Below are 24,473 nucleotides of genomic sequence, written 5' to 3'. Positions count from 1 at the left end.
ATTGGAATATTTACAGAAGCTATCGTCAACAGGTAATTACCAAGTTTGTCATTAGCCAAACTGCAGTTTTTCTGTTTTCTTTCTTGAGGTGAGCCTCCAAAATGCCTTGAGACATTACAAGAAAATTCTACAAATACTTATTTTAACTAGGTACACACCAGATGTATTTTGCTACTCATTTTAGTTAGAATACAATCAGATTAAAAAGCAGTTTACCAATGTAGCCCTCTGATACGGGACTGAAATTTGAGTTCGAGTGATCTACTTTATCTTTAACCCAAAGACACTCAAGACTATTTTTATTTTCCCCCCAGCCAAAAGCTTCCTGGCAAAATAAGAGCATCCTGACTGAAACAATATCTACATTTATTGGAAACAAAGAAGTCTGCAAGCTTCACCCTATACCCCTCACCCCACCTCCCAAGGACTGTTGCAACCATATACCCACACACTATTCTGGTTAATATAGAAATCTGCCATCTCCTGGGCTGTGCGTCTATTTTAAAGTTGCAAATGGTCAAGTCACATAGAGAAACTGAGGGAAGTCCGAGCTGTGTGCTACTCTTGGAGTCTTACTATCACCTGCACGCTCTGAAATGAAAGTTGCGCATTTGGAAACGATCAGCACCAGTATTCCCTTCCCAAACACAGGCTCCATGCAAAGGGTTAATACGCTAGTCTGAACTTGATCCTTATGGAGTATAAACACTTCCTTTTTTCAAGGGAATCCATCCCATAAGTCCTACTTTTTTTTTCTCCCCCTGATCTAAGCATTTGAATTTGTTCTTAAAAATGTTACCAGCATTCCACTCCTGCTGAATGTTCAGCTTTATGGTGCATCACAGGTAGATTAAACAGACAAGTGTAACCATCTACTGCCCTTTAACAACTACATGAAGTCAAAGGGAGAAAAAAATCTTTTTTTACTTCAGCCATACATGCTGTGAATTACTCATACTTTACAAATGGTGACTAAAGTCAGTGGTGAAAACAACATCCTTCCTTTGGAAAGAAGCAACTTCAACCACAGGGCTGGGCATATCCAGCTAGCATCCTGTTAAAGTGAATTCTGTACCTTGACTGTAAAGTGTTTGAAGTATTTCCTCTAATGAGCGTACATAATTCATGCTTTCTAAAAGGCATTTCCTAAATGCTACAGGATCTACAAAGATTTCATTCTTTGAAAAGCGTCTTTCTATTCTGACTCATGGGAGAAGTCTGCTCAGAAATTCAAACTGGAAGAGCTTGCTGACTTTCAGAGAAGGAGCGGTCACTGACCAGAGGGTGAATTCAGAGAAACATCTCCCAAAAGTCAAGCTGACATATTTTGCTTGTCTAGCAAATTTTCAAAGTGCCCTCAGTAATCTAACTGAGAATACCTTCACAAGACTAAGGTTAAGGGGAAAAAACCACCAAACAAAACCCCTCAAGCACACAGAAATAGTTTTGGCAGCTGATATTTAACAATTTTAAACCACCGGAGACAAAAGGCTTCCAGGTAATCAGCATCTCAAGCCTCTCTTCTCTTAGGTATTTCCCAACAAAATCTAAATAGCATTCGAGTCATAACACGTAGTTAGTTGTGTGTTCTAGTTTTACTTTTCTATCCTCCAGCTTTTGGAAAGCTATAATGTATTATAACAGATATGTTAATATATTAAAAGAAACATGTAATTCAGCAGACAGACTAGACCTACTTCTTCGACGTAAGCCATTCCCGCTGCTATGAGGGTGACAATTCTTGAACTCCACAAACATAGCCCTATAAAGAAACCTGAATAGCTATCTCTGGATAATATGCATTCCTCACAAAGAGCAACCTACCTGCTAGAGAAGGGATGCTGCCCAACGAGGTCTCCATTCTGAAGATGGTAATCGCTGAAGAAATCCGGACTCACTGCTCCATCAGGGGCTATTAGGCCATCTATGACAGACACAGTGACTGTTATGAAGGAACATGACTTCAGGGTAAGCAGGCAATGCAACCTGTCCTGGTTTGCTTAAGGATTTCATTAGCAACTTGCAGTATTTCTGGGAGAAATGTCAAGCAACAGTAATAATGAAAACCAGCAACTTCTATTACAAGGAAAAAACCTTACTGGGACACCAAGTAGCTCAGCCTAATACCCTGAAAAAAGCCATAGCTAGGAAATATTACCTTACCCCTTATTCCTCAGACCTGTAAAGGTTTTATCAAGACTCATCTTGTCTGCCCCATCGTGAAAGCGAGCCCAGAGGAAAGGTAATGAGAGGGGCCAAACATCAATCTGGGCCGGCAGCACAGAAGTAGAAAAGCAGCAAAGGTCTAAATTGACCAGACTCCACCCTTCACCACTGTATCTCTTAAAACTGGTTGAGAAGAACAGGAAAGCACTTCAAACCTACTTCTTTCATCTCCCCCATATTTTCATGTCTTCTAGCTATTTCCTGAAAGGTGGTCTTTCCACATGATATCCTCTGAAGAACATGGGCTACAGTTTTCTTTTGCTTCCTTTGTATTAAAACATTAGCATATGGAGACATCTGTAAAGCCAGTAGTACTCCTTAAAGGCTTCACAGTCTCCACTTGCTTTGCAAGGAAGAGAAGAAAACTGGGGGCTAACATTTCCCTCTGTTACATCAGTGTAAGTCCAGAGTGTCTTTGAAGTGAAATCACTGAACTGACCCCAGCTGAATGAGAGCACAGCTTAACTCTTTCCTGTTCCCATTCACAAAACACATTTCTTGTGAATACTAAAGGGCACAGTTCTTACTTGGTAATTAGTATTAGGTCTAATCAGATAAAATGAGTTATTTCATTAAAACAGATCCTACATTGGTTTGTCTCCATTACTGTATGAAAATGATCCCAGGCTTGTAGCGCAGAAAGCATCCCAATAAAAACAGGGCAGCAACAGGTACATTCAGACAGATACTTTAATAGTTTAGCAGAAAGGAGAGAGAGATTCCCAATGACCAGGAAGTTACAAATGCCATCCCACTTTAAAGAAATAGAGATAAGATCCAGGGAGTCACAGGCCACATAGCTTAACCTCTGCGGTTTCAAAACTACTAAAGCTGCCTGTGCAGGAAGCAGTGGAAAGTTACTTACAGACACAAGGGCTTAGAGATGACTACTCAGGCATTCAAACAAATCTCCCTGTGCTTTATGAATTTACCTGACGTTTTTTGAAGATAATATAGTGACAAATGATAAAAGGAACAGAATTGACACATCTACATTTCTAACAGACATTTGATGAGGTGCCACAGATTCATTTAGAAGGTAGAACCTCACAGAAAAGTGACTGAATACAACGCAAGACTGTAAATGAAAAATGCTAGCCATGATCAGACTACATTTTAGCAGCATATGATAGCTGTACATGCCTACATTCTAATTGTATACATGTGTATACAGTATGTGAAAAAGTACTCCTTGACAAGCAAGTAATCTGGTGCAGATCTGTATTACTGTCTTTCAGCATGTTCAGCGAGACGCGAGGGCCCTGTGATACCATACGGATGTAAAATGACCAAAGAAGAGGAAGGCAAGTCGAAATGGCTATTAACAACACTTGTGCCTGGTTTTCTTATCTCACCACCTATTCCGTACAGAAAAGTAGTGAGGGAAAACATTAGCGCTTTCATACCTGCAGCACTTCAGATCAATCAATTTAGGGGCCTGTATTTTAAACAGTCAGGTTTGGTTAAAACTTATTTGAAAGCAGAGAGACTTAAACCCAACATCTATCTTTACACTAATAAAGGAAGCACTACCTTTTAACTCTGAGGCTAGAGCTACCACTACTTAAAGTGTCTTCAATCAAGAGTGTTAACATTCAAGCCATAACACTCAGAGTTATGGCTCACATGAATTATGGGAAAATGAATAATGCACATGGATAGCATCAGCTGCATATAATATCATTACACAGTTGAAGGACATCTGTTGTTATGTACATTTCAACATAAATTAGGGTTATGTACTTCCAGAACAAGAGAGACACCGAGCTCACAAAGGTAACTTCAGAGATTCTACCCAGTTTCTCATGTAGGTTTAAATTAATATGCAAGAGAGATGCTGGTGTATCATTGCAATAACGAATTCATCTCGCCATCGGTGAACTTAAGAACTATTACTGCTGAGGAGGCACTTGTACTGAGCAGCTGCCATCAGTGCAGGTCAGTTCTAAAATGATCAAATATAGGATAATTTCGACTGCACAAAGACTTGTATTTTTGTTATTTCTTTGACTAAGTAATTCTTTGTCTTTCAGAAACCCAAACGCCTACTCCGATTGGTACAATAGTCCATAGCCTTTTCAAAGGAATATTATGTCCCCTCTGGCCACATCTCAAAAGTATAAATCCAGCACACCTTACTGGCACTTGTCAGAAGGAACCCGAGAAGTGAACCTGTATTTTGAATATAATCACCTACTCTTATGCCTTTGAAAACAAAAGCACTTTTCAAACATCTGCAGAACATATCATTGGAAATCTGCCTCTCCTTCCTGGTCAAATATCAATTCCAACACAAAAATCTTTGTTCAAATAACATTAAGCCTGTAACATAAATGATTAAAAGCCAGGAAATTCAGCATTACTGGTGCCACTCCATCTCTAGCTCACACAATTAGGGAAAAAAAAAGTGGCCCTATGAAATAAGCAAAGGTTTATAATTAAGGCCTGTAATGGGGAGACTACAACAGGCACACTGGCACATCTTTAATTTAGGTAGCCTAAAGGAGACTTGATGTAATAAAGGACCCTGGTACCATACAACACATGGCTCATACTGCTAACCTTGTAGGTCTAGAAGAGCAAGATAAAAAGCTACAGAAATCAAAAGTGAAAAAACATACCACTAAAAAAGCAAGTTGCTATGGCTGACATGCAATTAAAAGTAGAAGAAAAAGAATGCCTAAGTTCTTATATCCTTTGAGAATAATTTCTGAAATGCTACCGAGATGTTGCACAACTATTTTCTCACTGCAACTACAAGTAAAGCTTATGGGTTTCAGTGGTTTTGTTTTTCTTATTACTATTCCTGCAAATGCATCCAGAGTCGCAGAGTTTTGTGACTCATGCTTCATAGCAAAGGACTGGACACTTCTGTGGAAAATAAAAAACACATACTCAAACCCAGCAATTAGAAAAAATATATCCATGCACACACAGTCATCCAGGAGTTTGAAAAGCACATAAAACCACAAGTTTGAGAGCATAAGCCAACTCCTAGTTATGAAAAGTTATGAAGACATTTATCCGGTGGGCAAATTATTTCATGATTGTCTCCTGCAGAGATTTTTAACCTTCCTCTGAAACAGCTGGGAATACTGGACTAGATACATCAGTGTCTTAATCCAGTATGGTAACTTCTATTTTCTTAGGAACTACAAAATCTTTATGAAAGGAGACAGACAGCAGATGCCACCTGAGATCCCCCAGAACTGTGCCATTATGCACTACTAATAGGATTAAGCAAAATGATGAGAAGCCTTTTTTATTTAGAAAATTTCTTAGCACTAATCTCAAACAAGAACATTACTACTCTTAAGAATAATTCTGGGGTGGGTTTTTTTGTTTTTGTTTTTAAGCTAACTTCAAATCGTCAAGTAATCAAGCTCTGTCATATGAGGAACTGAAAAAAAATTATTTACAAAGGAGATTCACACACCTCCCTAGATAGATGATAGCAAACCCCATACAAACAGATTAGATTAAAACCATGGAATGATTGCCTTTGCTAAGAAACCTACAAGTTTGATGTGGCTCAACTAAAGTCCTTCATCAAGATCTGCAATAAAAATTCATTACAGAACTAACACATGAGGCAGAACGAAATTCCACATCAAATCACATATCTGTGAATTTAACAGGGATGAGAAAGGGCTTGTGTTTGCAAAGCAAAGAAGCTTTGACACAAGAAATAAGTGTGAAGAACAAGGCTGGGCCATCTTTATTCAAATCTATTGTCACGGTCCATTAGCTCTCTGATAGGTCTACTCATCTTTCTGAAGACCTGCGACACTTTTTAAGATCACTGACAAACAGTACTCAACCCATCATTAATATCCTGACAAGGACAAGCCCATCCCGGCTGGCACACATCAGTGCTGCTCCCAGTGACACAAAAGGGTAGCTGTCCCACTGCTCCAAGTCAGGGGATTCTCCCTACAGCCCCAGGTCAAGCTCCCGTTCCAAACACAGAGGTAACAATCCCAGTCCTGAACACTAATACATGCTGCCTTACCTGCGTTGTAGAAGAGGTCAGGTCTTTCCAGAATATCCCCTTCATGGATGTAGGGCTCAATACGATCATCGCCATACAGATACTGCTCACTGTCATCCATCTGCCGACTCTCTACCATCTCCAGCCACTGAGAGTTGTGCCACCTAAACTTCTCGCTCTGGATTTTTTTAGCCCATTCCTCATCATATTCCTGTTAAAAATCACCACACAGAATTTTAGAAAGAGGTACAGACAAAGCTGCTTGGTTGAACAGGAAATGGCAGACGATCTGAATGTCAGCAAAATAGGCAAGTTTCAGGGCTCAGTGACTTAAATCCTCTATTCAGTTTGCAGAGTACTTAGAGCAAACCATGGAATTATTTTGCAAGCACTAGGCATTATTCTGGTTTTGTACATGCAGCAGTACAATCGTTCTCTCATGGTTTGTAACTTTATGTCATCCAGAAAAAACTCCTGCTTTGAGCAGGGAAGTTCTGTCACCATAGTCTCCTCATTTGGTTTATCAAGAAGAGCCAATTACTGCCAATTTTCAGGGTGATTTCAGTAATTAATTACTAACACTGGCCAAGTACCTTTTACACCCTCATTAGATGAGCATTCAATAGGATAACTAGTTACTAGAAAATACAACAAAAGAAGGTTGTGATAAAACAAAAAATCTTGATTTTGTTTCACGAGTTCCAGTAAGACAGGATTTAATTTTCAACTTGTCAAATTTTATAATGGCTTTTTATGTTTAATATCAAGTACCCACAAAAATGGTACACAACATTTGTAATAAAGAGGATATGGGAATCCAAGATACAAAACTAAAAATCTCAGAGGAACTTCTCCAGAAAGCTGAGGAAAACAGGATATAGGTTCCAGCCACTACGGAAATAAAATGAAGGCATGAAATTTCAGTTGGATTACAGCCTAATTGTACTCAAGTGATCTGATATTCAATATAAAGGAGCATCAAAAGGAAGCAACAGCCTACGATCGCTGCAATCAGCTATTTAGAAGGCTCTTCTAAACACAGCAGCCTACGTGGGCTGTTGATTACCACTGAGGGAGCACAGACCTGCGGATAATAGTCAGTTTCTCAATATTAATGGAAAGATAGGGCACACTAACTACAGCAAACTCCTCAACATCAGAAATCTCCAGATGTTATCAATTTGGGAAGATTCACAAATAATGCACCATGGTTAATACTTTTTTAATCAGAGGATTATGAACAAGAGTAACATTCATAACCAAAGTGTTTCTACTTCTGGGAAGAAATACCCTCGCAGAACAGGTCCCACTTTGTTGTCTTCTAAGCTAACCGCAAAGGTGAGAAAAACTGAACTTCAACTCTCACATTGGTTAACACATGATCTGGACAAACTTCCCTTGGAGATCTAGCTGGAGTAGTTTAAGGTTTTAAAAATCTGTTTAACTTGGCCCTGAAGGGGATGAAGAGTGTTCACACAATTAGTGACAATGCCTTGGCTGCAGAAGTGGTAATTTCTCAAACTGCTCCAGCAAGACGTGCAAGAGTAGATCTGCCCATAATCAGAGGTCAAGAAAGATCAGTGAAGACAGAGTAAGTGGGCTGAGTAGTTCAGGTTAAGCTTCAGAAACCCCTACAGACGGATCTGCAGCATTTAAACTGACTTTAATATTCAACCTGCCTTGTCTTCACTGCTATTAACCTGACACAGGTAACACACTCTCTGCCCTGTGCATTTTCCACCCTTCTGACTGGTCGGTAACACAAAAACCAGCTGGCCCTGTCATTCTGGCAGAGGCTTCTCTGACATGGCTAATGAGCATCTAGAGCATCCAAGACTTCATGGGGGAATCATATTGTGCAACCACAAACCCTTATCCTGTGGCAGTGGGGTTTTAAACTTTGTTTTATTTGGAGAAATGGCAAGTTTGTTTCTCTTAGCTTAAAACAGAATGTAAACTCCCTTTTGATGTGACACTCATGCAAGTACCTGCAAGTCCGGGGTTCTGATCAGTCTGTGGCATTATTCTACATTTCTCCAATTCTACCTCTGTTCAACTAGACCTTTCTAATTCACCACCATACCATCCTGGCACACAAGCAATCCTGCTCAAAACCTGGTCTCCTGCGTAACTTCGATACACAGAGCAGGTATCATCTGTGGGACCTATAGATATTCTCAGTGCCTAGTGGCCTCAAGCAAAATTCCAGGTTTTTGTCAGCCACATAGTAATGCAGCAACCTTAGGGAGGGAGGAAGAAAAAACAAGACACCCCAAACCAACGAACACATACCTATGCCACACACTGTTTAGAAATGTTTGGGAAAAGAACATCTCATGCTATTTCTTAGCGTCTTGATCTTTTCCCTCGCTTCCACTCAATTAAAAGGAAAGGCTAGAAATAACAGTGCAAAACAAGAGCTTCCCTGGAAAAAGCAAGCTCATCACTAAGATTTACAAAATGACTAATAAAAAAAAGGCATGACTTTCAATGATGACATTTGACCAGCATCTTGGAAACATCTCCTTTACTGCATCTGCCAGCGCTAAACGGTGGGCTATCTATTATGTCAGCCTCCAGCAGTTGCGACCAACTTACAAGCTTTACAGAAACACCTTGTAACTGCCAAAAATTGTACTACAGTCTCAAGAAAACTACTCCAGAAATCATGATTGCAAAGAAGTGGGGGAAAATAAACAGTTTTAACACAGAGCAAACTAAACTAATCTGTGGGAAAGCTGAATCCCTTTCACATTACCTTGTTTATCTTTAAAAGTTCTCAAAAGCAGAAAGGCCAGCAGCTAAATTACCTAATTCACGTTTACCATAAACACAGATTGAAAACAATCTTCCCAAAGTTACAACCCTAAATGAACCCCACTTGCCCGACATGGCTGTTTCATTCCACACCACTGTCTGAACATGCTGAATGTCTGTCACAAGTAGACATGAACTTTTTCTATCCTTCTACAAAAACAAATAATCAGTTAACATTCTCTGAGCCCAATGGACTTTTTCTTCAGAGAATGACAACAGGGCAGAATATTCCTGTGTATTCTACTTTTCCCATCCCATTAAGAGGCTTAATACACCCAGGTATTTCACCTTGATCATTCAATTTTGGAAAACAGGATTAACAACAGAATGGCAAATTAACAGCTGCTAAGACTGAACATTAACTGCACGTTCCTTAAAGAAAAAATAACCACAAGTTACCTCTTCAGGAGGTTTGGCTATTTTGTTATATTTGTACCTTGCATTTCACTGTGAATGACCAACAAGGACAAAGAAGTGACTGCACCGGAGTTAAATAGATGATCAGTTTTGTCAAGAGTTTCATTCTGGCAGCAATCCTAGAAAAGGATGATTTGCACTAATCTAGAATAATTTATATAACCTCAGCACAAAAAAGTTCATTTAAGTACTCCTAGATCAGAAATATCTCTCTAGATTTTCCACAGAAATGTGCAGAAACACCACTGGGTAAGTGATTAATGGAATAACACCAGAATGGAAGAAGAGCTGTAAATGTAGGACTAGAGCCAAAAGGCACAAAGAAACCAAATTAAAGAAGTTTAGAGCAAAACAATTCCCTAAAACACAGCAAGTCTTCCAGCAATTATATTTTGAGCTATTAAAAACTTTTTTTTTTATTTTGTGTGGGTCTGTTAGTTTTGGTTGGGTTATTTTATTTTTTGAACGCAATGAAAAACACCTTCCTTGCTAAGGAATTCCTGCAAAAATGAAACCAGAAAACTAAGCATCATGGAGATGCAAATATAGTTTTGTGCCCTCCAGTCCTTTTAATTGTCAGGCTACTAGAAAAGTGGTAGGTGGGAGAACAAGAAGGTGGACAAAATGTGCCTATTCTTCAACCCCCTGCCGGCCCCCCCCCCCCCCAGTACTGCATGTTCAGAAACATAAAAGGAGGAATCCTGAAGGTTGATTTTATTCTCTCCGGAGCTCCCTGACATCACTGTTTTTAACATTCGGTTTCCATAAATCCAAAAGTGTCATAGAAGATGTATGGTTCGACTCTGCAAGGAATGTGCCATCCTTTTTGAAGTTCTACTTCCAACTTTGTTTACTACTGAACCATTGAAATATTATGAAGCGTTAACTGGCCTATTATCAGAGCATGTCTGTTCCCTATCAGGGGTCCCCTTTGTCACTGGCTTCCGTCACACCTTGTATCTGATTAACACACTATAGGATAACATAGAGCTACACAGATCTGCTTTGTGTTCTCTCACAGCTGATGAAAAACAGATTTTCCTTTTCACTTTAATGTGGTTGCCCTTTAATTGGGTCTGTAATAGGGTTCATTTGATGTGATTCCTCATACTAAACTAGAACTGCTATACAGTAAGTAGAATGCTCATTATGTTCAAGGCTGTACTTGATAATATGTTACATTCTTTGTTATTTAACCATCCCTAAAACATACAGTTTATAGGAAAGGTTAAATTAACCATTTTTTAAGAAAGAAAAGATTTATCTTGTCTAGCTATCCAAAAGTTAGGCTTGTCATTTGAACTATGTGCCTCTATAAACCAAGAGGAGAAACAGATGTTATGGATCACCTTTTGCAGGTGTCTACGACACCTACCCTAGACCTTAGAGTAAGTACCACCCAAGGGCTCATTCACAGGCCAAAAAAAAAAAAAAAAAAGAAAAATCCCCTATACCACTTACACCTGTGCAACCCACAGCCACTTCTTCACAATCAGGTTCATCATTAAATATATTCTGATGGGAAGCCAACAGGAACCTGTGATATGGAACTAATGACAAGGCAGAGCAAAGAGTAAACATTCACGCCCCCTAAATTCAGGTGCTAAAATGCATACCATCCACAGAATTCCTATATTGTCCGTAGCTGAAGAAAGAAACTTCCCCCCCTCCCTTTGGAGAACTGGCAAGCTGTTATCAAAGTAACACGGATCAGTGGTTTGGCTCACTTTCCTAGTCTACAACTGCAAAGACCAAGCACCAGTGCTAGAAGGAAATCTGTCCAAGATGGGTTTATGTGAAGACAAAAAACAATCAGGACATGCCTGCTCTATCTAATGCTGCCTGCAGCAAGGTTATTCTTCTAGTCCTGGTGAAGCCTTTCCTGCTGGGCACATGCTCTAAGCTACCAGCACCAAAGCTGACTGATTGCTAATTTAACAATGCAGAAGTTGATCAGTGAAAACATATGTCAGCAGTTGAGCCTGCAGCCCCACATTTCTTCTCTGCCCACCTCGCTATATTCATGATTGTTAAGAGGATAACAGGGGAACAAGAGACACCACAGAAAGGGGAAGTCTTGACAAGTGAAGGGAGAACCTTATTTCCTGGAGTGACTACAGCACTCCTTCACGGAAAGAGGACACCAAGCTGGAGTCAAAGGTTATCTGTTTTCAGAGCACACTGCCTATTCAAATAAAGCCCACACCAAATCCCCATGGTCTGCTCTTCCTTGATTCTAACAGAGCTGGCCAACATCTTGCACAGCTGGCCCCAAACCCCAGAGCGCTGAGGGTTCACAGCACATTCCTGCTTCTTACGTGAAATTCCAGCATTCCCAACACTGAGGATGTGTGTCACGGCACTTAGCTAACATGCAAAGATGCAAGCCCGTTCATTACCACAGCTTTCCACACAAGGCAAATATTTGGCATTCATTACAAATACTTGGGGCAAAGAAGGAGAGCTGAAAAAACACCTTAGGCATGAGGCCCTTCCTAAAACAAGTGGACAACGCCGTAGCTATCTAGATGATGTTTTACTTCTGCAGGAAACAATCTGTTCTTGATCATAAGAGAAACAAGATTGTACAGCAGGCCTGAATTCAAAACTGTAAAAATATTGAATAGGAAAATGGGGGAAAATGGGGGAGGGGGAAGACTCAGACTACACAGCCCAAGGATCTGGTTATGGTTAATTATATATCCTTGGAATAAATAAGGAAGATCATTTAACTGCAATAAGACTGACCTAGGAGCAGAAAAAGAATGAGAAACCCAAGAAATTAAAACCCCATCAGCTCTTGATAATATTGTCTGTGGTGAACGGAGTAAAGCCATTTTGATCAAGCTGACATTTCTTTCCACAAGCTTTGAGTGGCAGGTGTCCAGGCTTCTGAGGCAGAAGAAAAGGGAACTTTATTTGCTTGGGATTCCTACACCAGCTGCTGATTGCAGGCGGGACCCGTCCCGCTTTAGGTGTACATGTACACTAAATTAGCTGTTTGGTGTCAAGACTCTGCACATGACAGGAGACTGAAGCATTCCTGAATTATCAACGCAGACTTTCTTTTTGACAAAAGGGATATGTTGCTTCTAGCAGCGCAAAGCTGAGACTCCCCAGTACATACTACGCTAAAGCAGCACATCTGTTTCAGTTCATCAATGGCAGAGTACAGCCAAGCTATATTAAACAAATCATCACTAGTGTAACATTTCCATAATTTCTGTGACAATTACTTTACTACAGAAAGCATATCTCCCCTAAGGCTTATAAGGCATCTGATTTTCTTCAGTGTTATTTCAATCACACTATATAGAGCTTATTGATGAGTGAAAGAAGCATTTGTTTCCCTGAGAAGAAATTACTTTCAAATCTCTATTCTCCAACATTTAGTTTCTGATTTCCATCATCAGAGGAACTAATCCTGTCAGCATGTATGGAACAATAAGACTGAAAACTTAAGTTTTTCTTTGTGTGGATTTAGCACAGATAAGAAGTTTCAACCTTAGACACTATGTCTGTTCAGACACCTCAGAAGGCAGCAGTTGGGTAGAATTGCCACACGACCAAACACCTCAGTGTTTGCAGGCTGCTTTACCATATCCTCTGAGCTGAATGGCAAAACACCTATCGAGATCTGAGGTCCTAATAACTTACTGTTCCATATTTTCTGCCACCACCGTCCAGAATTTGTTGCCTTTTTTGCCTGTGATTTTTGGTACTGGGAGACAAAACATAACCAGCTCACAACATTGTCAAGAAAGGAATCAGTTAGTGATTAGACTTCCAGAAAAGAGGGCATATAGTGCTCCCCCACAGGGTCATGGTGTTGGTCATGGTTTATGCAATTTATAATTCAGCAGCAAGATAATGGGTTTTCTCAGAAAGGGAACTCTCCTAATTTACCAGTGAACACCATTCTAAGTATGGCACTGCTCCACAACCAAAGAAAAAAGTCATTTACCACCACACAAACTACTCTCAGTATGTGCTTGATATCTTCTCCCCCACCACCAGTAAGAACAGTACCACATAATTTTCTCCCTTCATTCTTCCTCAAGGTCGTAGAAGTCCTGCTCGGTGCTTTTTGCAAGACATCGAGAAGCCCTTCTCATCCATTATCATAGCACTCCTCATTTACTCACAGCTAGCATAAAGAATACCTCTTCTTTGGAGGGAAAAAAAAAAGCCAAATGTGTTTTACTTCAGATGTTAATATTGAATATAAAGGTATGACTTAATGTGTTTATTCTTCTTGATTCTTAAAATATATGTTGCTTAATAATATTACTACCAAAATTTTTCAGTACCTAGATGCTATTGCATATCATGCTGCAAAGCTCCCCCATATGAAGAAATCAACACCTGAGACACTTGGAAACTGTACTGGCCCCAAGATAAAAGAACACTTGGATTGCCTGGCCTCACCCAGAAGACAAGAATCTACTGTTTTCACTGGAGATGTCCCTGGAAATAGCTGATCTTGGTAAGCTGAACATGACGTCCATCATAAATAGTAAGTACAAACTCATCTTGGTTGAAATCTTGCCCTTAATGGATGTCAACACCAACTCTGCCACTAACTAGTGGAGCGTAATTGTCATTCCATACCTTCATGAAGCAAAACCAGAGCCAGATAAAATGAATTCCAACACAGAAAGTGTTACGTCATTTTACTTTTTCTTAGATTAATTTCAAGTTAGAAGACATTACTAATGAGTATAACAGAAAAAGCCAAAACAGACTATGGTATTGTGCAGCATAGATTAGGTCAACTATATCAAATCTTTCAGAGTGCAAGCTGCAATATCCTTAATTCAACTACAGAAGAAACTAAGCAGATGATACAAAAAGCATTAAGGGAGTCAACTATGAGTCTAGAGCAGTGCCTTTAAGTTCTCTTTGGCTGTAAGACTGGATTTCATGATAGCTACTCTACATCCAAAAGGATGCACAGTCTGTACATTCCTAAGACACTACAAAATGGTGACATTTCTTTTTGTCAACAGAAGGCCAGAAGCAACTTTTAGGTGGAATTAGTTTCACAATGTCTTTACTTCAATGAAGAACATCCTAGAAAATACTAATGCTGCTGCAGTCAAGGATCCCCAGAAGCAGATTATACATGTTATAAGAACCGATAACACAACAGCACTTCATAATTTATTCTTTTTTTCCAAGTTAGTAGTTTAATACAAAACAACTGTCCCAAGAAGTTTATTGTGATCAATGTATAGTTGGACAAACTAAGCCATGTAGCTAAAGGAAACCTATCCAAGAGCTGAAGACAATATTAAAAAGTTCAGTGCTACACTGAATGTTCCCCCAGCAGAAAACAACCAGCTTCAGGATCACTGCCCACATTTTCTTTTTGAAACAAATATTGGCATCAGGCAATGTACAAAAGCTGAATAAAAAGCTGCTGGGTAACAAGAGCCATTTGTTTGGAGAACTAAGAAATAATGAAAGCTTGACATACTTATGTAATATGATTAATTTATTTAAGTATAAAAGCACTCTTTAAAAGTGTCTGTAGCGTAAAACTAACGGGTATGAATTTGCCAAGCATATATGCATTTTCTGGAAGTTTGCTACATAGCCTAGATTAATGATGGTCATTGTCCCATGAAAACTTACCTTTTACCTATGCGATTAGAAAGTTGCACACGAACAATATTCTTGATTTCCAAGTTATTGCTTACTTAGTTATTTTAGAATCATCTCATGTAAAGATGTTCTTTAAGGACAGATGAACAAACAAAAAATATCAGACCTACCGCTATAATATCCAGAGTGTTATCACAAACTTTGCGAATCTCTGCATTTTTATCATGCATCAGGTCTATAAGATATGCTGGAGCCTCTGGAAAGAAACTGTTAAGGACAAAAACTGTTGGGTTTGTTGTTTTTTGTTTTTTGTTTTTTTTTCACATCCCTGTGTTCTTCCAACTACAAATTTCATTACGAACCATAGTCAGGAATTTTTCATCACATACTAAGTTCAGCAGCCTTCCTTCAAATATTTTTCAAAATTGCTGAAATATTACATGTCCCTTACAAAGAGAAAAACATTCTGATCTGTTACAGGAAATCCATGCACCCAACGTGTTAGCCCAAAAGGCACATATTTTGTGAAATGGTTTAATCTTTTGAGACTGTTAAAAAAAAAAGTTTCCAATGCATCTGCCTCAAAAATATTGAGGATAATCTATTCCGAAAATGATAGCATTAATACTACTCTCGTTCATTTTGAGTCAGAAAAGCATTATTCACATGTTGGTGCTTTATCATTACATATATAAAATGACATGCAAATTATTTTTGGTTTTCAAAGCTAGCCACCTAGGAGTCTCAACGGGAGGCAGAGAACAACATCCCAAATGGCTTCTCAGATATTCCACAGAGGTTAAATGAAAGAGGACATTAAGAAGTAATCTTTGTATTATTAGCAAAGCAATCATTAATCTGCTATCTCTACAAGGGCTCCATTCAACCTATTCTTTATGTTTCAATAAAATTTAACATTCAGTTAAGGCCTATAAAGACAGCTAGTGACACTATTCGTAGTTTTTGTATCATCTGAATGAGCTCGACATCAGCAGTGATTGAAAAAATAAGTAGTAAAGACTGAATAGGAGTTAAAAGTACCCTTAAAAATATTCGAATTTAACAGATCCATGACATGGGGAAAGCAAAGAACAGATTCAGGCATCAACAGACAGGCAGAAAAAGGAGAAAGAGGAAAGGCAGGAACAGAAATCAAAGTGTCCACAGTGGGAAGAAGATGGGATACTTATGCGAAACATAAAATTCAAAGAACAATTAGGTGTGCAAAAAATACAGAGCAGGCATTATTTATGTTGTCCAGACCGAAAGAAGAAAAACGCTATTAAAGTATTTTAATGCATATAACTTCAGGCTACGCAATACATATATAAAGGTGCAGTGCAATGGCTACACTCTATGTAAGTTTTACTTATGGACTATGATTTGCAAAACAAATTCATGCAGTAAATCAGACTGGATAGGAACTAATGGGTCATCTGGTCCAGTGATCCCCCTCCTATGCCCCTCCCTGTTTCAAAGCAAACCTAACTCTTAACCTTAACTACTAATCTTGCAGTCCATCTACAAGCCTAGGCTGCTTGGATTTTTTTCTTCAGGTGAAATAAACCATTTACAAAGAAACCTCTGAGATCAGAAGGTTTATGCAAGAGAAATATAGGCCAAACATAAGTGATGGCAAATTAAGTGCTGCAATTCTAGATATTTAATCTTTCAAAAGATACGGGTTTCCTTGATAATGACATCTCTGGTGGCTTGATGGAAGACCATCTGATAAAATACATAGATGATCTGGCAGACAAACTCATCATCCTCCTGCTGAGCTGCAAGGAAAAAAAAAAAGAAGAAACCACACACCACAATTTCAGATCTCACAACTAGAAGCTCTTGATGCTTAGAGCAAGTGCAGCTTTTACATGTCAGCTAGACGGTTCAGTGTTATGCATGAGATTTCACCTGATAACACAAAACTAGTGTTTTCTTCCCTGCTCCAGTCAAGTAGAAAGACTACAGATTGCAGCAAGAGCTGTTGATATGTGGGAAAAATTGAATCTATTAAGACCACTAGTCAGTATCTCTCTATCAATGACAGAGTAATTGCTCCTCCTTTCATATACAAAACATCTACCCCTGGCTTGCAAGAGAAAATGAATGCTACATTCAGTTACAGCACAGATGTCAACTAAATTCCTCTGAAAAATAAGACCTAGAGCCAAACATGGCAATATACCATTTAGAAGCTCAATGAGTGCAGGGATGATTCCAGATTTAGCCAGCAGAGCTGCACACGAGTCATCCATAGAAACTGTTCCAATCATTATCACCACTTCCAAAACAAGGTCGTCTTCTGCAGAACCTGGTAAGTCAGAAGGCAGAAAGTATTACCTCTTATAAACTCCTAATCTCGTTCTGTATTTATCCATAGATATGATTCTGTTCTTCAGTGTTCTGTTTCCCCAAACAATCACAAATTACAAAGGTAAACAGACTCTCCTCTAAAAGAGCACTCTTAATTGTTTTTCAAGAGACTCTACTTTGAAAGACTAACCAAACTTTGGACAGACCTGGTTTAAGTTTATCTTTGAGGTATGGAACCAGTTTGTACTCTTTCAGCACAAGTTCCCAGTCCAGATCTGGTAAGGTCAAATTTGCAAGTGTTCCCAGGCATTCAATCACAAATTCCTCCTCTTCATCATTTGATATTTGAGCTGCTAAATCACCAACGTAATCCTAAAGAAAATACAGCAACACACACTACAGGTGAATAATCTGGGCTTCTGGAGAACTCACAACTCTCAAATCAAAACTAGTTCTCAAAAGGAGAGCTAATAACAGTTTCAATTTCAATTGAACAACAACCCAAGAAAACATTTCAGCATTCTTCCTCTCCTTCCTTTCACTTTCAAGAGGTGTGGACCATTTGTTCAGATGTTCCAAAAGTAGCTACTGAACATACAGTTTGAGAAAGCTGTTAGAAAATAAGGGAAAGAAGATAGAGAACAGTGACAGTAATGGAGTCCTCTTCCTAAAAATTTTAAGAAATAACTATAAGATTTTCTAGCAACATGAACAGGGAAATCATGGATTCTACTTACTAATTCCATACTGCTTTAAGACAATTTTGATATTCAATCCTCATTTTAACAGCATGTTTAAAATTTCCACAATTAGGACATTGTATTGCTCCCCCTTCTTTGGAAAAGGCAGCTAACTGAATATTGAGTATTCAAAATTTTTAAATATCCACTTATATAAAACATTTGGCACAGTGGAAAAAAAGCCCCACTTTATTTTGCCCTCTAGCTCTAAAAGCAGACATTTAGGATAACTGTTAATTGTTATGATGTTCACCCCAGCAGCTGGGGGGTTTTTTTGTGCGTTTATTTTAGAACAGGGACTTACTGGATGCAGCTTAAGATCTGTTTTTCCTGTACTGAGGGATCCAAACCCTGATCTACCAGCCAAGATAGCCTTATACAACCAAACATAAATCAAACCATGACAGCCAAGAAAACCTAAACTGGACACCTTGTAAAGACAAAACACAGCAGCTCTCCAAAGCCAGTCTTCTCCAGTAGGAAGAATCAGAGGTCACATTAGATAATAGATAGTACTTACAATAAACAGGCTTTTAGTTGGCCCATCATGTTGTGAAATATTCCTGATCATCTTCATTAACAATGGGTCCTTAAATTTCAAAGCCCGCTTCATTAGCATTTTCAAACCGTTTCCTGAAAAGAAACAAACACTTAGGAAATCCTCCAAATGGAAGAGAACAGGCACACACAGAAAGACAGCTTTAACTTTAAAGGTTTAAAAGGAAAAGTGAGGAATATAGACAGGAACTATTTCTTCTTCCAAGTTTAAGTTGAAAAGAAAAGACCTGCTCTGTATAAATTCCACGGCTTATCCAAAAAACCCACTTTGTCCATATGTACCAGTGGGACACTTAAAAAGTCAGATAAATAACTAAATGCTAAAGGTGTACTTAGTTGTTTATTCTTAGACCAAAAAAAGTTCTAGATCCAAACCACTATCCTATCATCAAGTGCAGTTAGCAGAGATGCAGCACAGCTGCTGGTATTAACTCTGAGATTTCTCTCCCCAGTCCATGGAATAAATATATTGTTACGATTTTAAAACATTATTTACCAGCCATATAGATCATTACATGGGAATACACATAACAGACATACACAGATCTGAAGTACTTGATGGTAAAAGGCAAGTCCCACTGTTACATTTCTAAAAGGTCACCTTGCCGACCTAGTAAGTGCTACTAGCTTGAATTTCATTTGTACATTTAATATAAAACTGGATCTCCCTGCTCTCCCTTCTACAGAGCTATGCAGAATTTTAAAGTGGAATTGCTGGTCACAGAATCCATTGATAGCAGTTGTCCTTTTTAAAGTCCAGTAATATACCGCAATAGTTCATAATGAAAATTTTTAGCACAAGTGAAAATTAGAGCTACTGAATAATCACGTTCTGCTTAAAACTTAGTATGAAAATCATGAAACTTTAAAAGCAACCTAGAGAGCTACTGAATGAAGTAAAGAACCCATCTATGCCACGTAACAAAACACTAGAACCCAACATGCTCATTTAAAAAAAAAAATTGGAAAGATGCAACTAAACACCACCACTGTGTTTCTAATTTGGTACTGAGAGGTGAAACACTGATAAGCTGAAGATGGATTTTAGGCATCAGATAGAACAAAACCTTGATCTCTCTGTACAGCCATAGTTTCCCACAATAATGTCATCAGTGCACTTTACAGAACTACACGCACATGTGAAAGATGTGGGCATGTGAGGCTACTCAATGTCACTCCTGCCACCAAGACAAGTTTTGGTGAGGATACGGCCATTTGTTTGTAATAGTTACCCAAACACTGTGCATTTTATTTTTTAAAAATACATACACATTGATAATAAGTGTGTATAAAGCGTTGTCATCTCCAAGAAAACAGTAAAATCTCAGAACACTTACCTTCACAGATAAGTTGTACATTTCTTTTGTTAGCAGCAAGGTTAATACAGAAAGAAATAAGTTCCAGGTCAACTCGCTCATCAGGACATTCAAAAAGCATCTTCATTAACTGCCGAGAAACACAAGCACACTTAAGTCATCAATCTTTCCAAAGCGTTAGAAAAGCAATGTTATGATGTCAACTACAGTAGTTTGTTGGGTTTTTTAATTAATATTCAGCATTTCCACAGTAAAGTTATAAAGGTCAAGGGCACAAGATATACCGTTCCATTATTTGGGGATAACAATGCTTATAAAGTGCCAAAAATGGCAGTAACTCATCACCTTAAATTAACTTGGGTTAGTCACATTTTATTGCTACCACTGTATTTTTTATTTTTATTGGGTTTTTTTTAAAGTTACAAATAAATAAATTTGCTGCAAAAGCTTTGGTAGACTCAACATAGGAAAAAAACTCCACAACTTAGTTCCACAGAAAGTCAGATTAATACCTGGTCATTTAATAAAATTAGACTCTAAACAGATACTTATTTGCAGAATAATTCTGCTACTATTTTGCTTCGCAATTACTCCATTCATAGGTAAACTAGCTGTATCTGCAGCAATGTGCTTTATCTTTGCAGCTTCCCCTGCTAGATCTGAACACTGCCATATACCAAGATTTTTCAATAGTAGCCCTATTCTTTGGTAATTGGACAGAACCACCTGGGTTAACATAAGTAGACAATTGCCTATAATCCTGTTCCAACTGTTCAGTAAGTGTCAGTGAGTTGCCAGATGATTCCTTAGGCAGACAGTCTATGGACTGACATCATTTTATACACCTGGCACCTATATGGTCCATTACATCACAGGCTATCTATCTAGCCTCTTTTTGCTCAGTATGAACATTTTTTGAAATGGCATATTGAATATAGGAAGATGACAAATACATGTGTTTCTTTTTCTGTTTCCAACCATGGCAGACAAGTTGCATGGCATGACTACCTCATTGAGGGGCTGCAGGACATCGCCCTATTTGCTCCTAAAACCTGCTCAGTTCACAAGACACGTCAAGATTATAATGCAAAGCAGCGTGATGACAAGACTCAGATTACTGGAAGCAGAAACAACTGAACTTAAAGATAAGCAGGACATAAGGTACAAAAAAAAAAAAGTGTAGCTCAGTTTGTGTCAAAGACATGGGGGGAAAAGAAAGCAACTACTGACAGTTAAATATTTGTGTGCTTGCCCCCTGGTGGAAAGACAGTTTTTAATGCACTAAAAACTAGAGCAAGTAGTGAACAACCCTAGAGAGGGGGAAAAAAAGGAACAATAAGATTGCAGGAATTTCACTCCAAAGCCTTTTACTACAGCAATTTTATGAGTTTACTATAAGATAGCAGTTGTTTCAAATGGACTGAAATAAAATAATAATAAAAAAGTAACACCACAGTTATCTCTTTCTGGGACTTTAATGTACTCATTTAAAAGCTATCATTGATTTCTTCCTCCCTTTTTTAAAAAGGCAGAATCAGATTTCTGTAGGTTGTTTTAAGAACTTATAAAATCCCTAGTTTATTAAATCCGTAAGCCTGACAGTCACGTAAGAGTGAATTAACCAGAGAAGAAAGTTGCCACTTAACAAGTAAACCCAAGCATTCAAAAATCACCCCCTGCAACTCTTCTGTTACAAAAGCTTTAAAAACAGATTTTTAAAACCCTTCGAATAATTTGAAGGGAAACATTCTCATTACTTACACAATACAAAATCTGTGGAAATTAGATGTTTAACAAGATGGGATTACACTGTTAATTACTGAACTACTTCTCTATAAAAAGAAAAAATATATCCAGTTTCAATTAAAGCCGTTCAAATTTTAAAGTAATAGTTTCGTACGAGCTCCATGTTTCCCATTATGTCTTCATTTAATTTGATTGCTTCTTGTGCCACTTCAAAAGGAAGAGTAATTGCTGCCAAATAGGAAATATTAAAATTAAATTTGTTCTGCTTTTACTATGTCCATTGTCATCTTTTACTGATTTAACAGGAAGGCAGTAAAAAGACTGCAGCATGTGCAATGAAGAGGCAGTAGTGTTCAATCAGACAAGTCCCATATTGAGTATCAGATACCACAGACCAGGACTGAAATCACTGTGTCTAGACTCTCTGGCACCTGCCTTCACTTATTTACCAGTGACCAGAGGCCAACCCCCACAGCTCTCTGTTCACATACACCTCTGTCCAACCCCCTCCCCAAGCCCAGCTCAAACATCTTTGAATGATTATGCCAGAACTGCATGCCTCAGGAATCTCTCCTGACCGGCTACTCCCTAACTCTGCTGTTTGAAGTGATGCTCTGGTTTCTGAACTTCAGCAGATAATGGCGGACAGGAGCAAAGGGTGCTGTCAAGAGAGGACGTTTACCAGCATTAAGCTGAAAAGAAGCTTATAGATCAAAGAGGGGCCAAACAGGACAACTGTGGTGGAAAACATGTGGGTAGCTGCAGAGAACCTTGCACACTGCTCTGCGGTAAAATATTAAATATCACCATGACATCACTGCCTAACCATGCCCTTTGATTGGCCAGGTTATTACCAATAAAGGCTTTTATAAGCATCTGGATGGCATTTGCACCTATTTAAACAAAACACGCATTGCTGAGGTCTAAACAAGAATGAACTGTTAATACTCACTTTTAACTGTTACTAGAATAGCACCCACTAACTCCTGCAATCCACAAGGATGTTTACCTGGGACAGCACGCGCAAGCCCTTGTCACTTTGAACAGGCAAAGTGTTTGAAAACAGGGGACTGATTTTTCCAATCACTTTCTACGACAGCTAGACATTCATTATTGAGTATTTGCCAGTTTGGATGCAGACCACAGAAGGGCGCCTACTGCCACTGCAAAGAGAATTTGGCTATCCAGGGTAAAATCAGATGGCAGCGAGTGCTTTTAAAAAAGGTCATTTTCTTCTCCTGCGGCCTCATCAATTTCCCCATGTTTTCTGCCGTCTCTGTCTTCCTTGATTGTCCTGATTTTGAACACTCATTAATAAAATTTAAGCTCCGGTCGTCCAGCTTGTCCTTTTTGACCAGTCAGCAGATGTGATCTGTGAGTAATTCCATTGACTACTGGAGCATCAATAGCCATAGGTATCCCTCAAAATTTGTAGTTTTGGCCAAAGTCCAATCAAGGCAGTGGACTTATTTCCTGCTCCACTAGTCTTTGGATACAGCTCTGTAAGCACTGGGAAGAGCAGTCACTGCCTATCAGAACAGTGACATTCACCAAAGCTCACATTATATCACTGAAGTTTCCACAGCTCTTTACATTTGGCACTGGGGATCTAAAAAAAACCAAACATGCCAAGATTCTCCGAAAGCACGTTATACGCAAGCCCTGAAACACAGTGCATGAATTCTGGTCTGGCTGGTAACTTCTCAGAACAAAGCAGGTCCCTTATATCATGCAAATGCCTTAACATATAATTGCTTCTTGCAAAAAAAGCAGTAAGCAGGGTGTTTATAAGACCATTTTGTAACATATACTAGTTATTCCCACCAGTTCTCCCATCTCCTTTCTCCAAAATCTTCCTGTATTTGGAAAAACATCACCATTTCTGTCATGAGATAATGACATTCTGAAAACTTTCCATGGCAACTTCCCATTCTGGATGCATTTGATGCTAAAAACATTTTTGGCAGGAAAGAAAATACCATGGTGCAATTCTGAAAAAGCTACCGGTGAGCTTTTACACTTATGCAACACAGGCTTTCTCAACTCCAGCCTCATCAGGACTGAGAAAGAGATCAGCAAGAGAGGATTTGGTACTAGTTAAAAAAAGAAAACCCAACCAAAAAACAAAACAAAAAAAAACCCCAAACCACCTCCAACAAAACACACAAACAACACACACACAAAACCTAAAACTGCATGATAATTGTCTCTGTGCTTGGATCAAAGACTATGATTGGAGACAAACTGGTATGCAACAAACTGTAGCCTGAAAGATCGGTGAAGAGCCTTCCCCAGTCTCCCCTGTTGTACATGCCTGCAGTTGGAAAAAGAATTGTCATGTAGCAACAGAACACTGCTTGGCTGGTTTCCAGTTCATATCCTGTAATACTGGAGACGTTGAAATTTTGATACCCAATGGGATCAGCAAAGAATGCCTTCTAAAACTGTAAAGGAAATACTTTCCACAAGGTTCCCCAAGGACTTGCTGTGCACAAGCTTTAGTCTCTTTCAAGCATTCCCGATCTTCTGCAGAAATTCATCAGGTCACCTGTATTTTTACCAATTCACTGATGCAGCTCCACTGTGAGTAGCACTGACAGAGAATAAGTCACTTATCCTTTTTCTGGGGACAGCAAGAACAGTCCGACTGCGGCAGCGGTTCGCCACCGACTCAGCAGCATCGTGGCTGTTCCCATTGTCACCTGTGGGTGTCAGTGCGAGCTCTGCTATGCGTGAGGA

General features: G+C 38.9%; 1 protein-coding gene across 2 annotated transcripts in view; it reads right to left on the bottom strand.

Moving 5' to 3' along the window:
• Window positions 1–24,473, bottom strand: part of KIFAP3 (kinesin associated protein 3) — a 71,148-nt gene that overhangs the window by 17,855 nt on the left and 28,820 nt on the right. For both annotated transcript variants that reach the window (XM_080407370.1, XM_080407371.1), the window contains exons 12-19: window positions 20,010–20,118; window positions 18,635–18,747; window positions 17,581–17,746; window positions 17,247–17,372; window positions 16,741–16,839; window positions 15,229–15,314; window positions 6,239–6,428; window positions 1,825–1,924 (exon numbers count right to left, since the gene is read on the bottom strand). In XM_080407370.1, the coding sequence (XP_080263496.1) occupies window positions 1,825–1,924; window positions 6,239–6,428; window positions 15,229–15,314; window positions 16,741–16,839; window positions 17,247–17,372; window positions 17,581–17,746; window positions 18,635–18,747; window positions 20,010–20,118 (989 nt within the window). The remainder of the gene's footprint in view (window positions 1–1,824; window positions 1,925–6,238; window positions 6,429–15,228; window positions 15,315–16,740; window positions 16,840–17,246; window positions 17,373–17,580; window positions 17,747–18,634; window positions 18,748–20,009; window positions 20,119–24,473) is intronic.

This window comes from Falco punctatus (assembly GCF_963210335.1).
Source record: "Falco punctatus genome assembly, chromosome: 11".
Taxonomy (NCBI): domain Eukaryota; kingdom Metazoa; phylum Chordata; class Aves; order Falconiformes; family Falconidae; genus Falco; species Falco punctatus.
The sequence above is the reverse complement of the archived record's forward strand: the minus strand, read 5'-3'. Positions and strand labels throughout refer to the sequence as shown.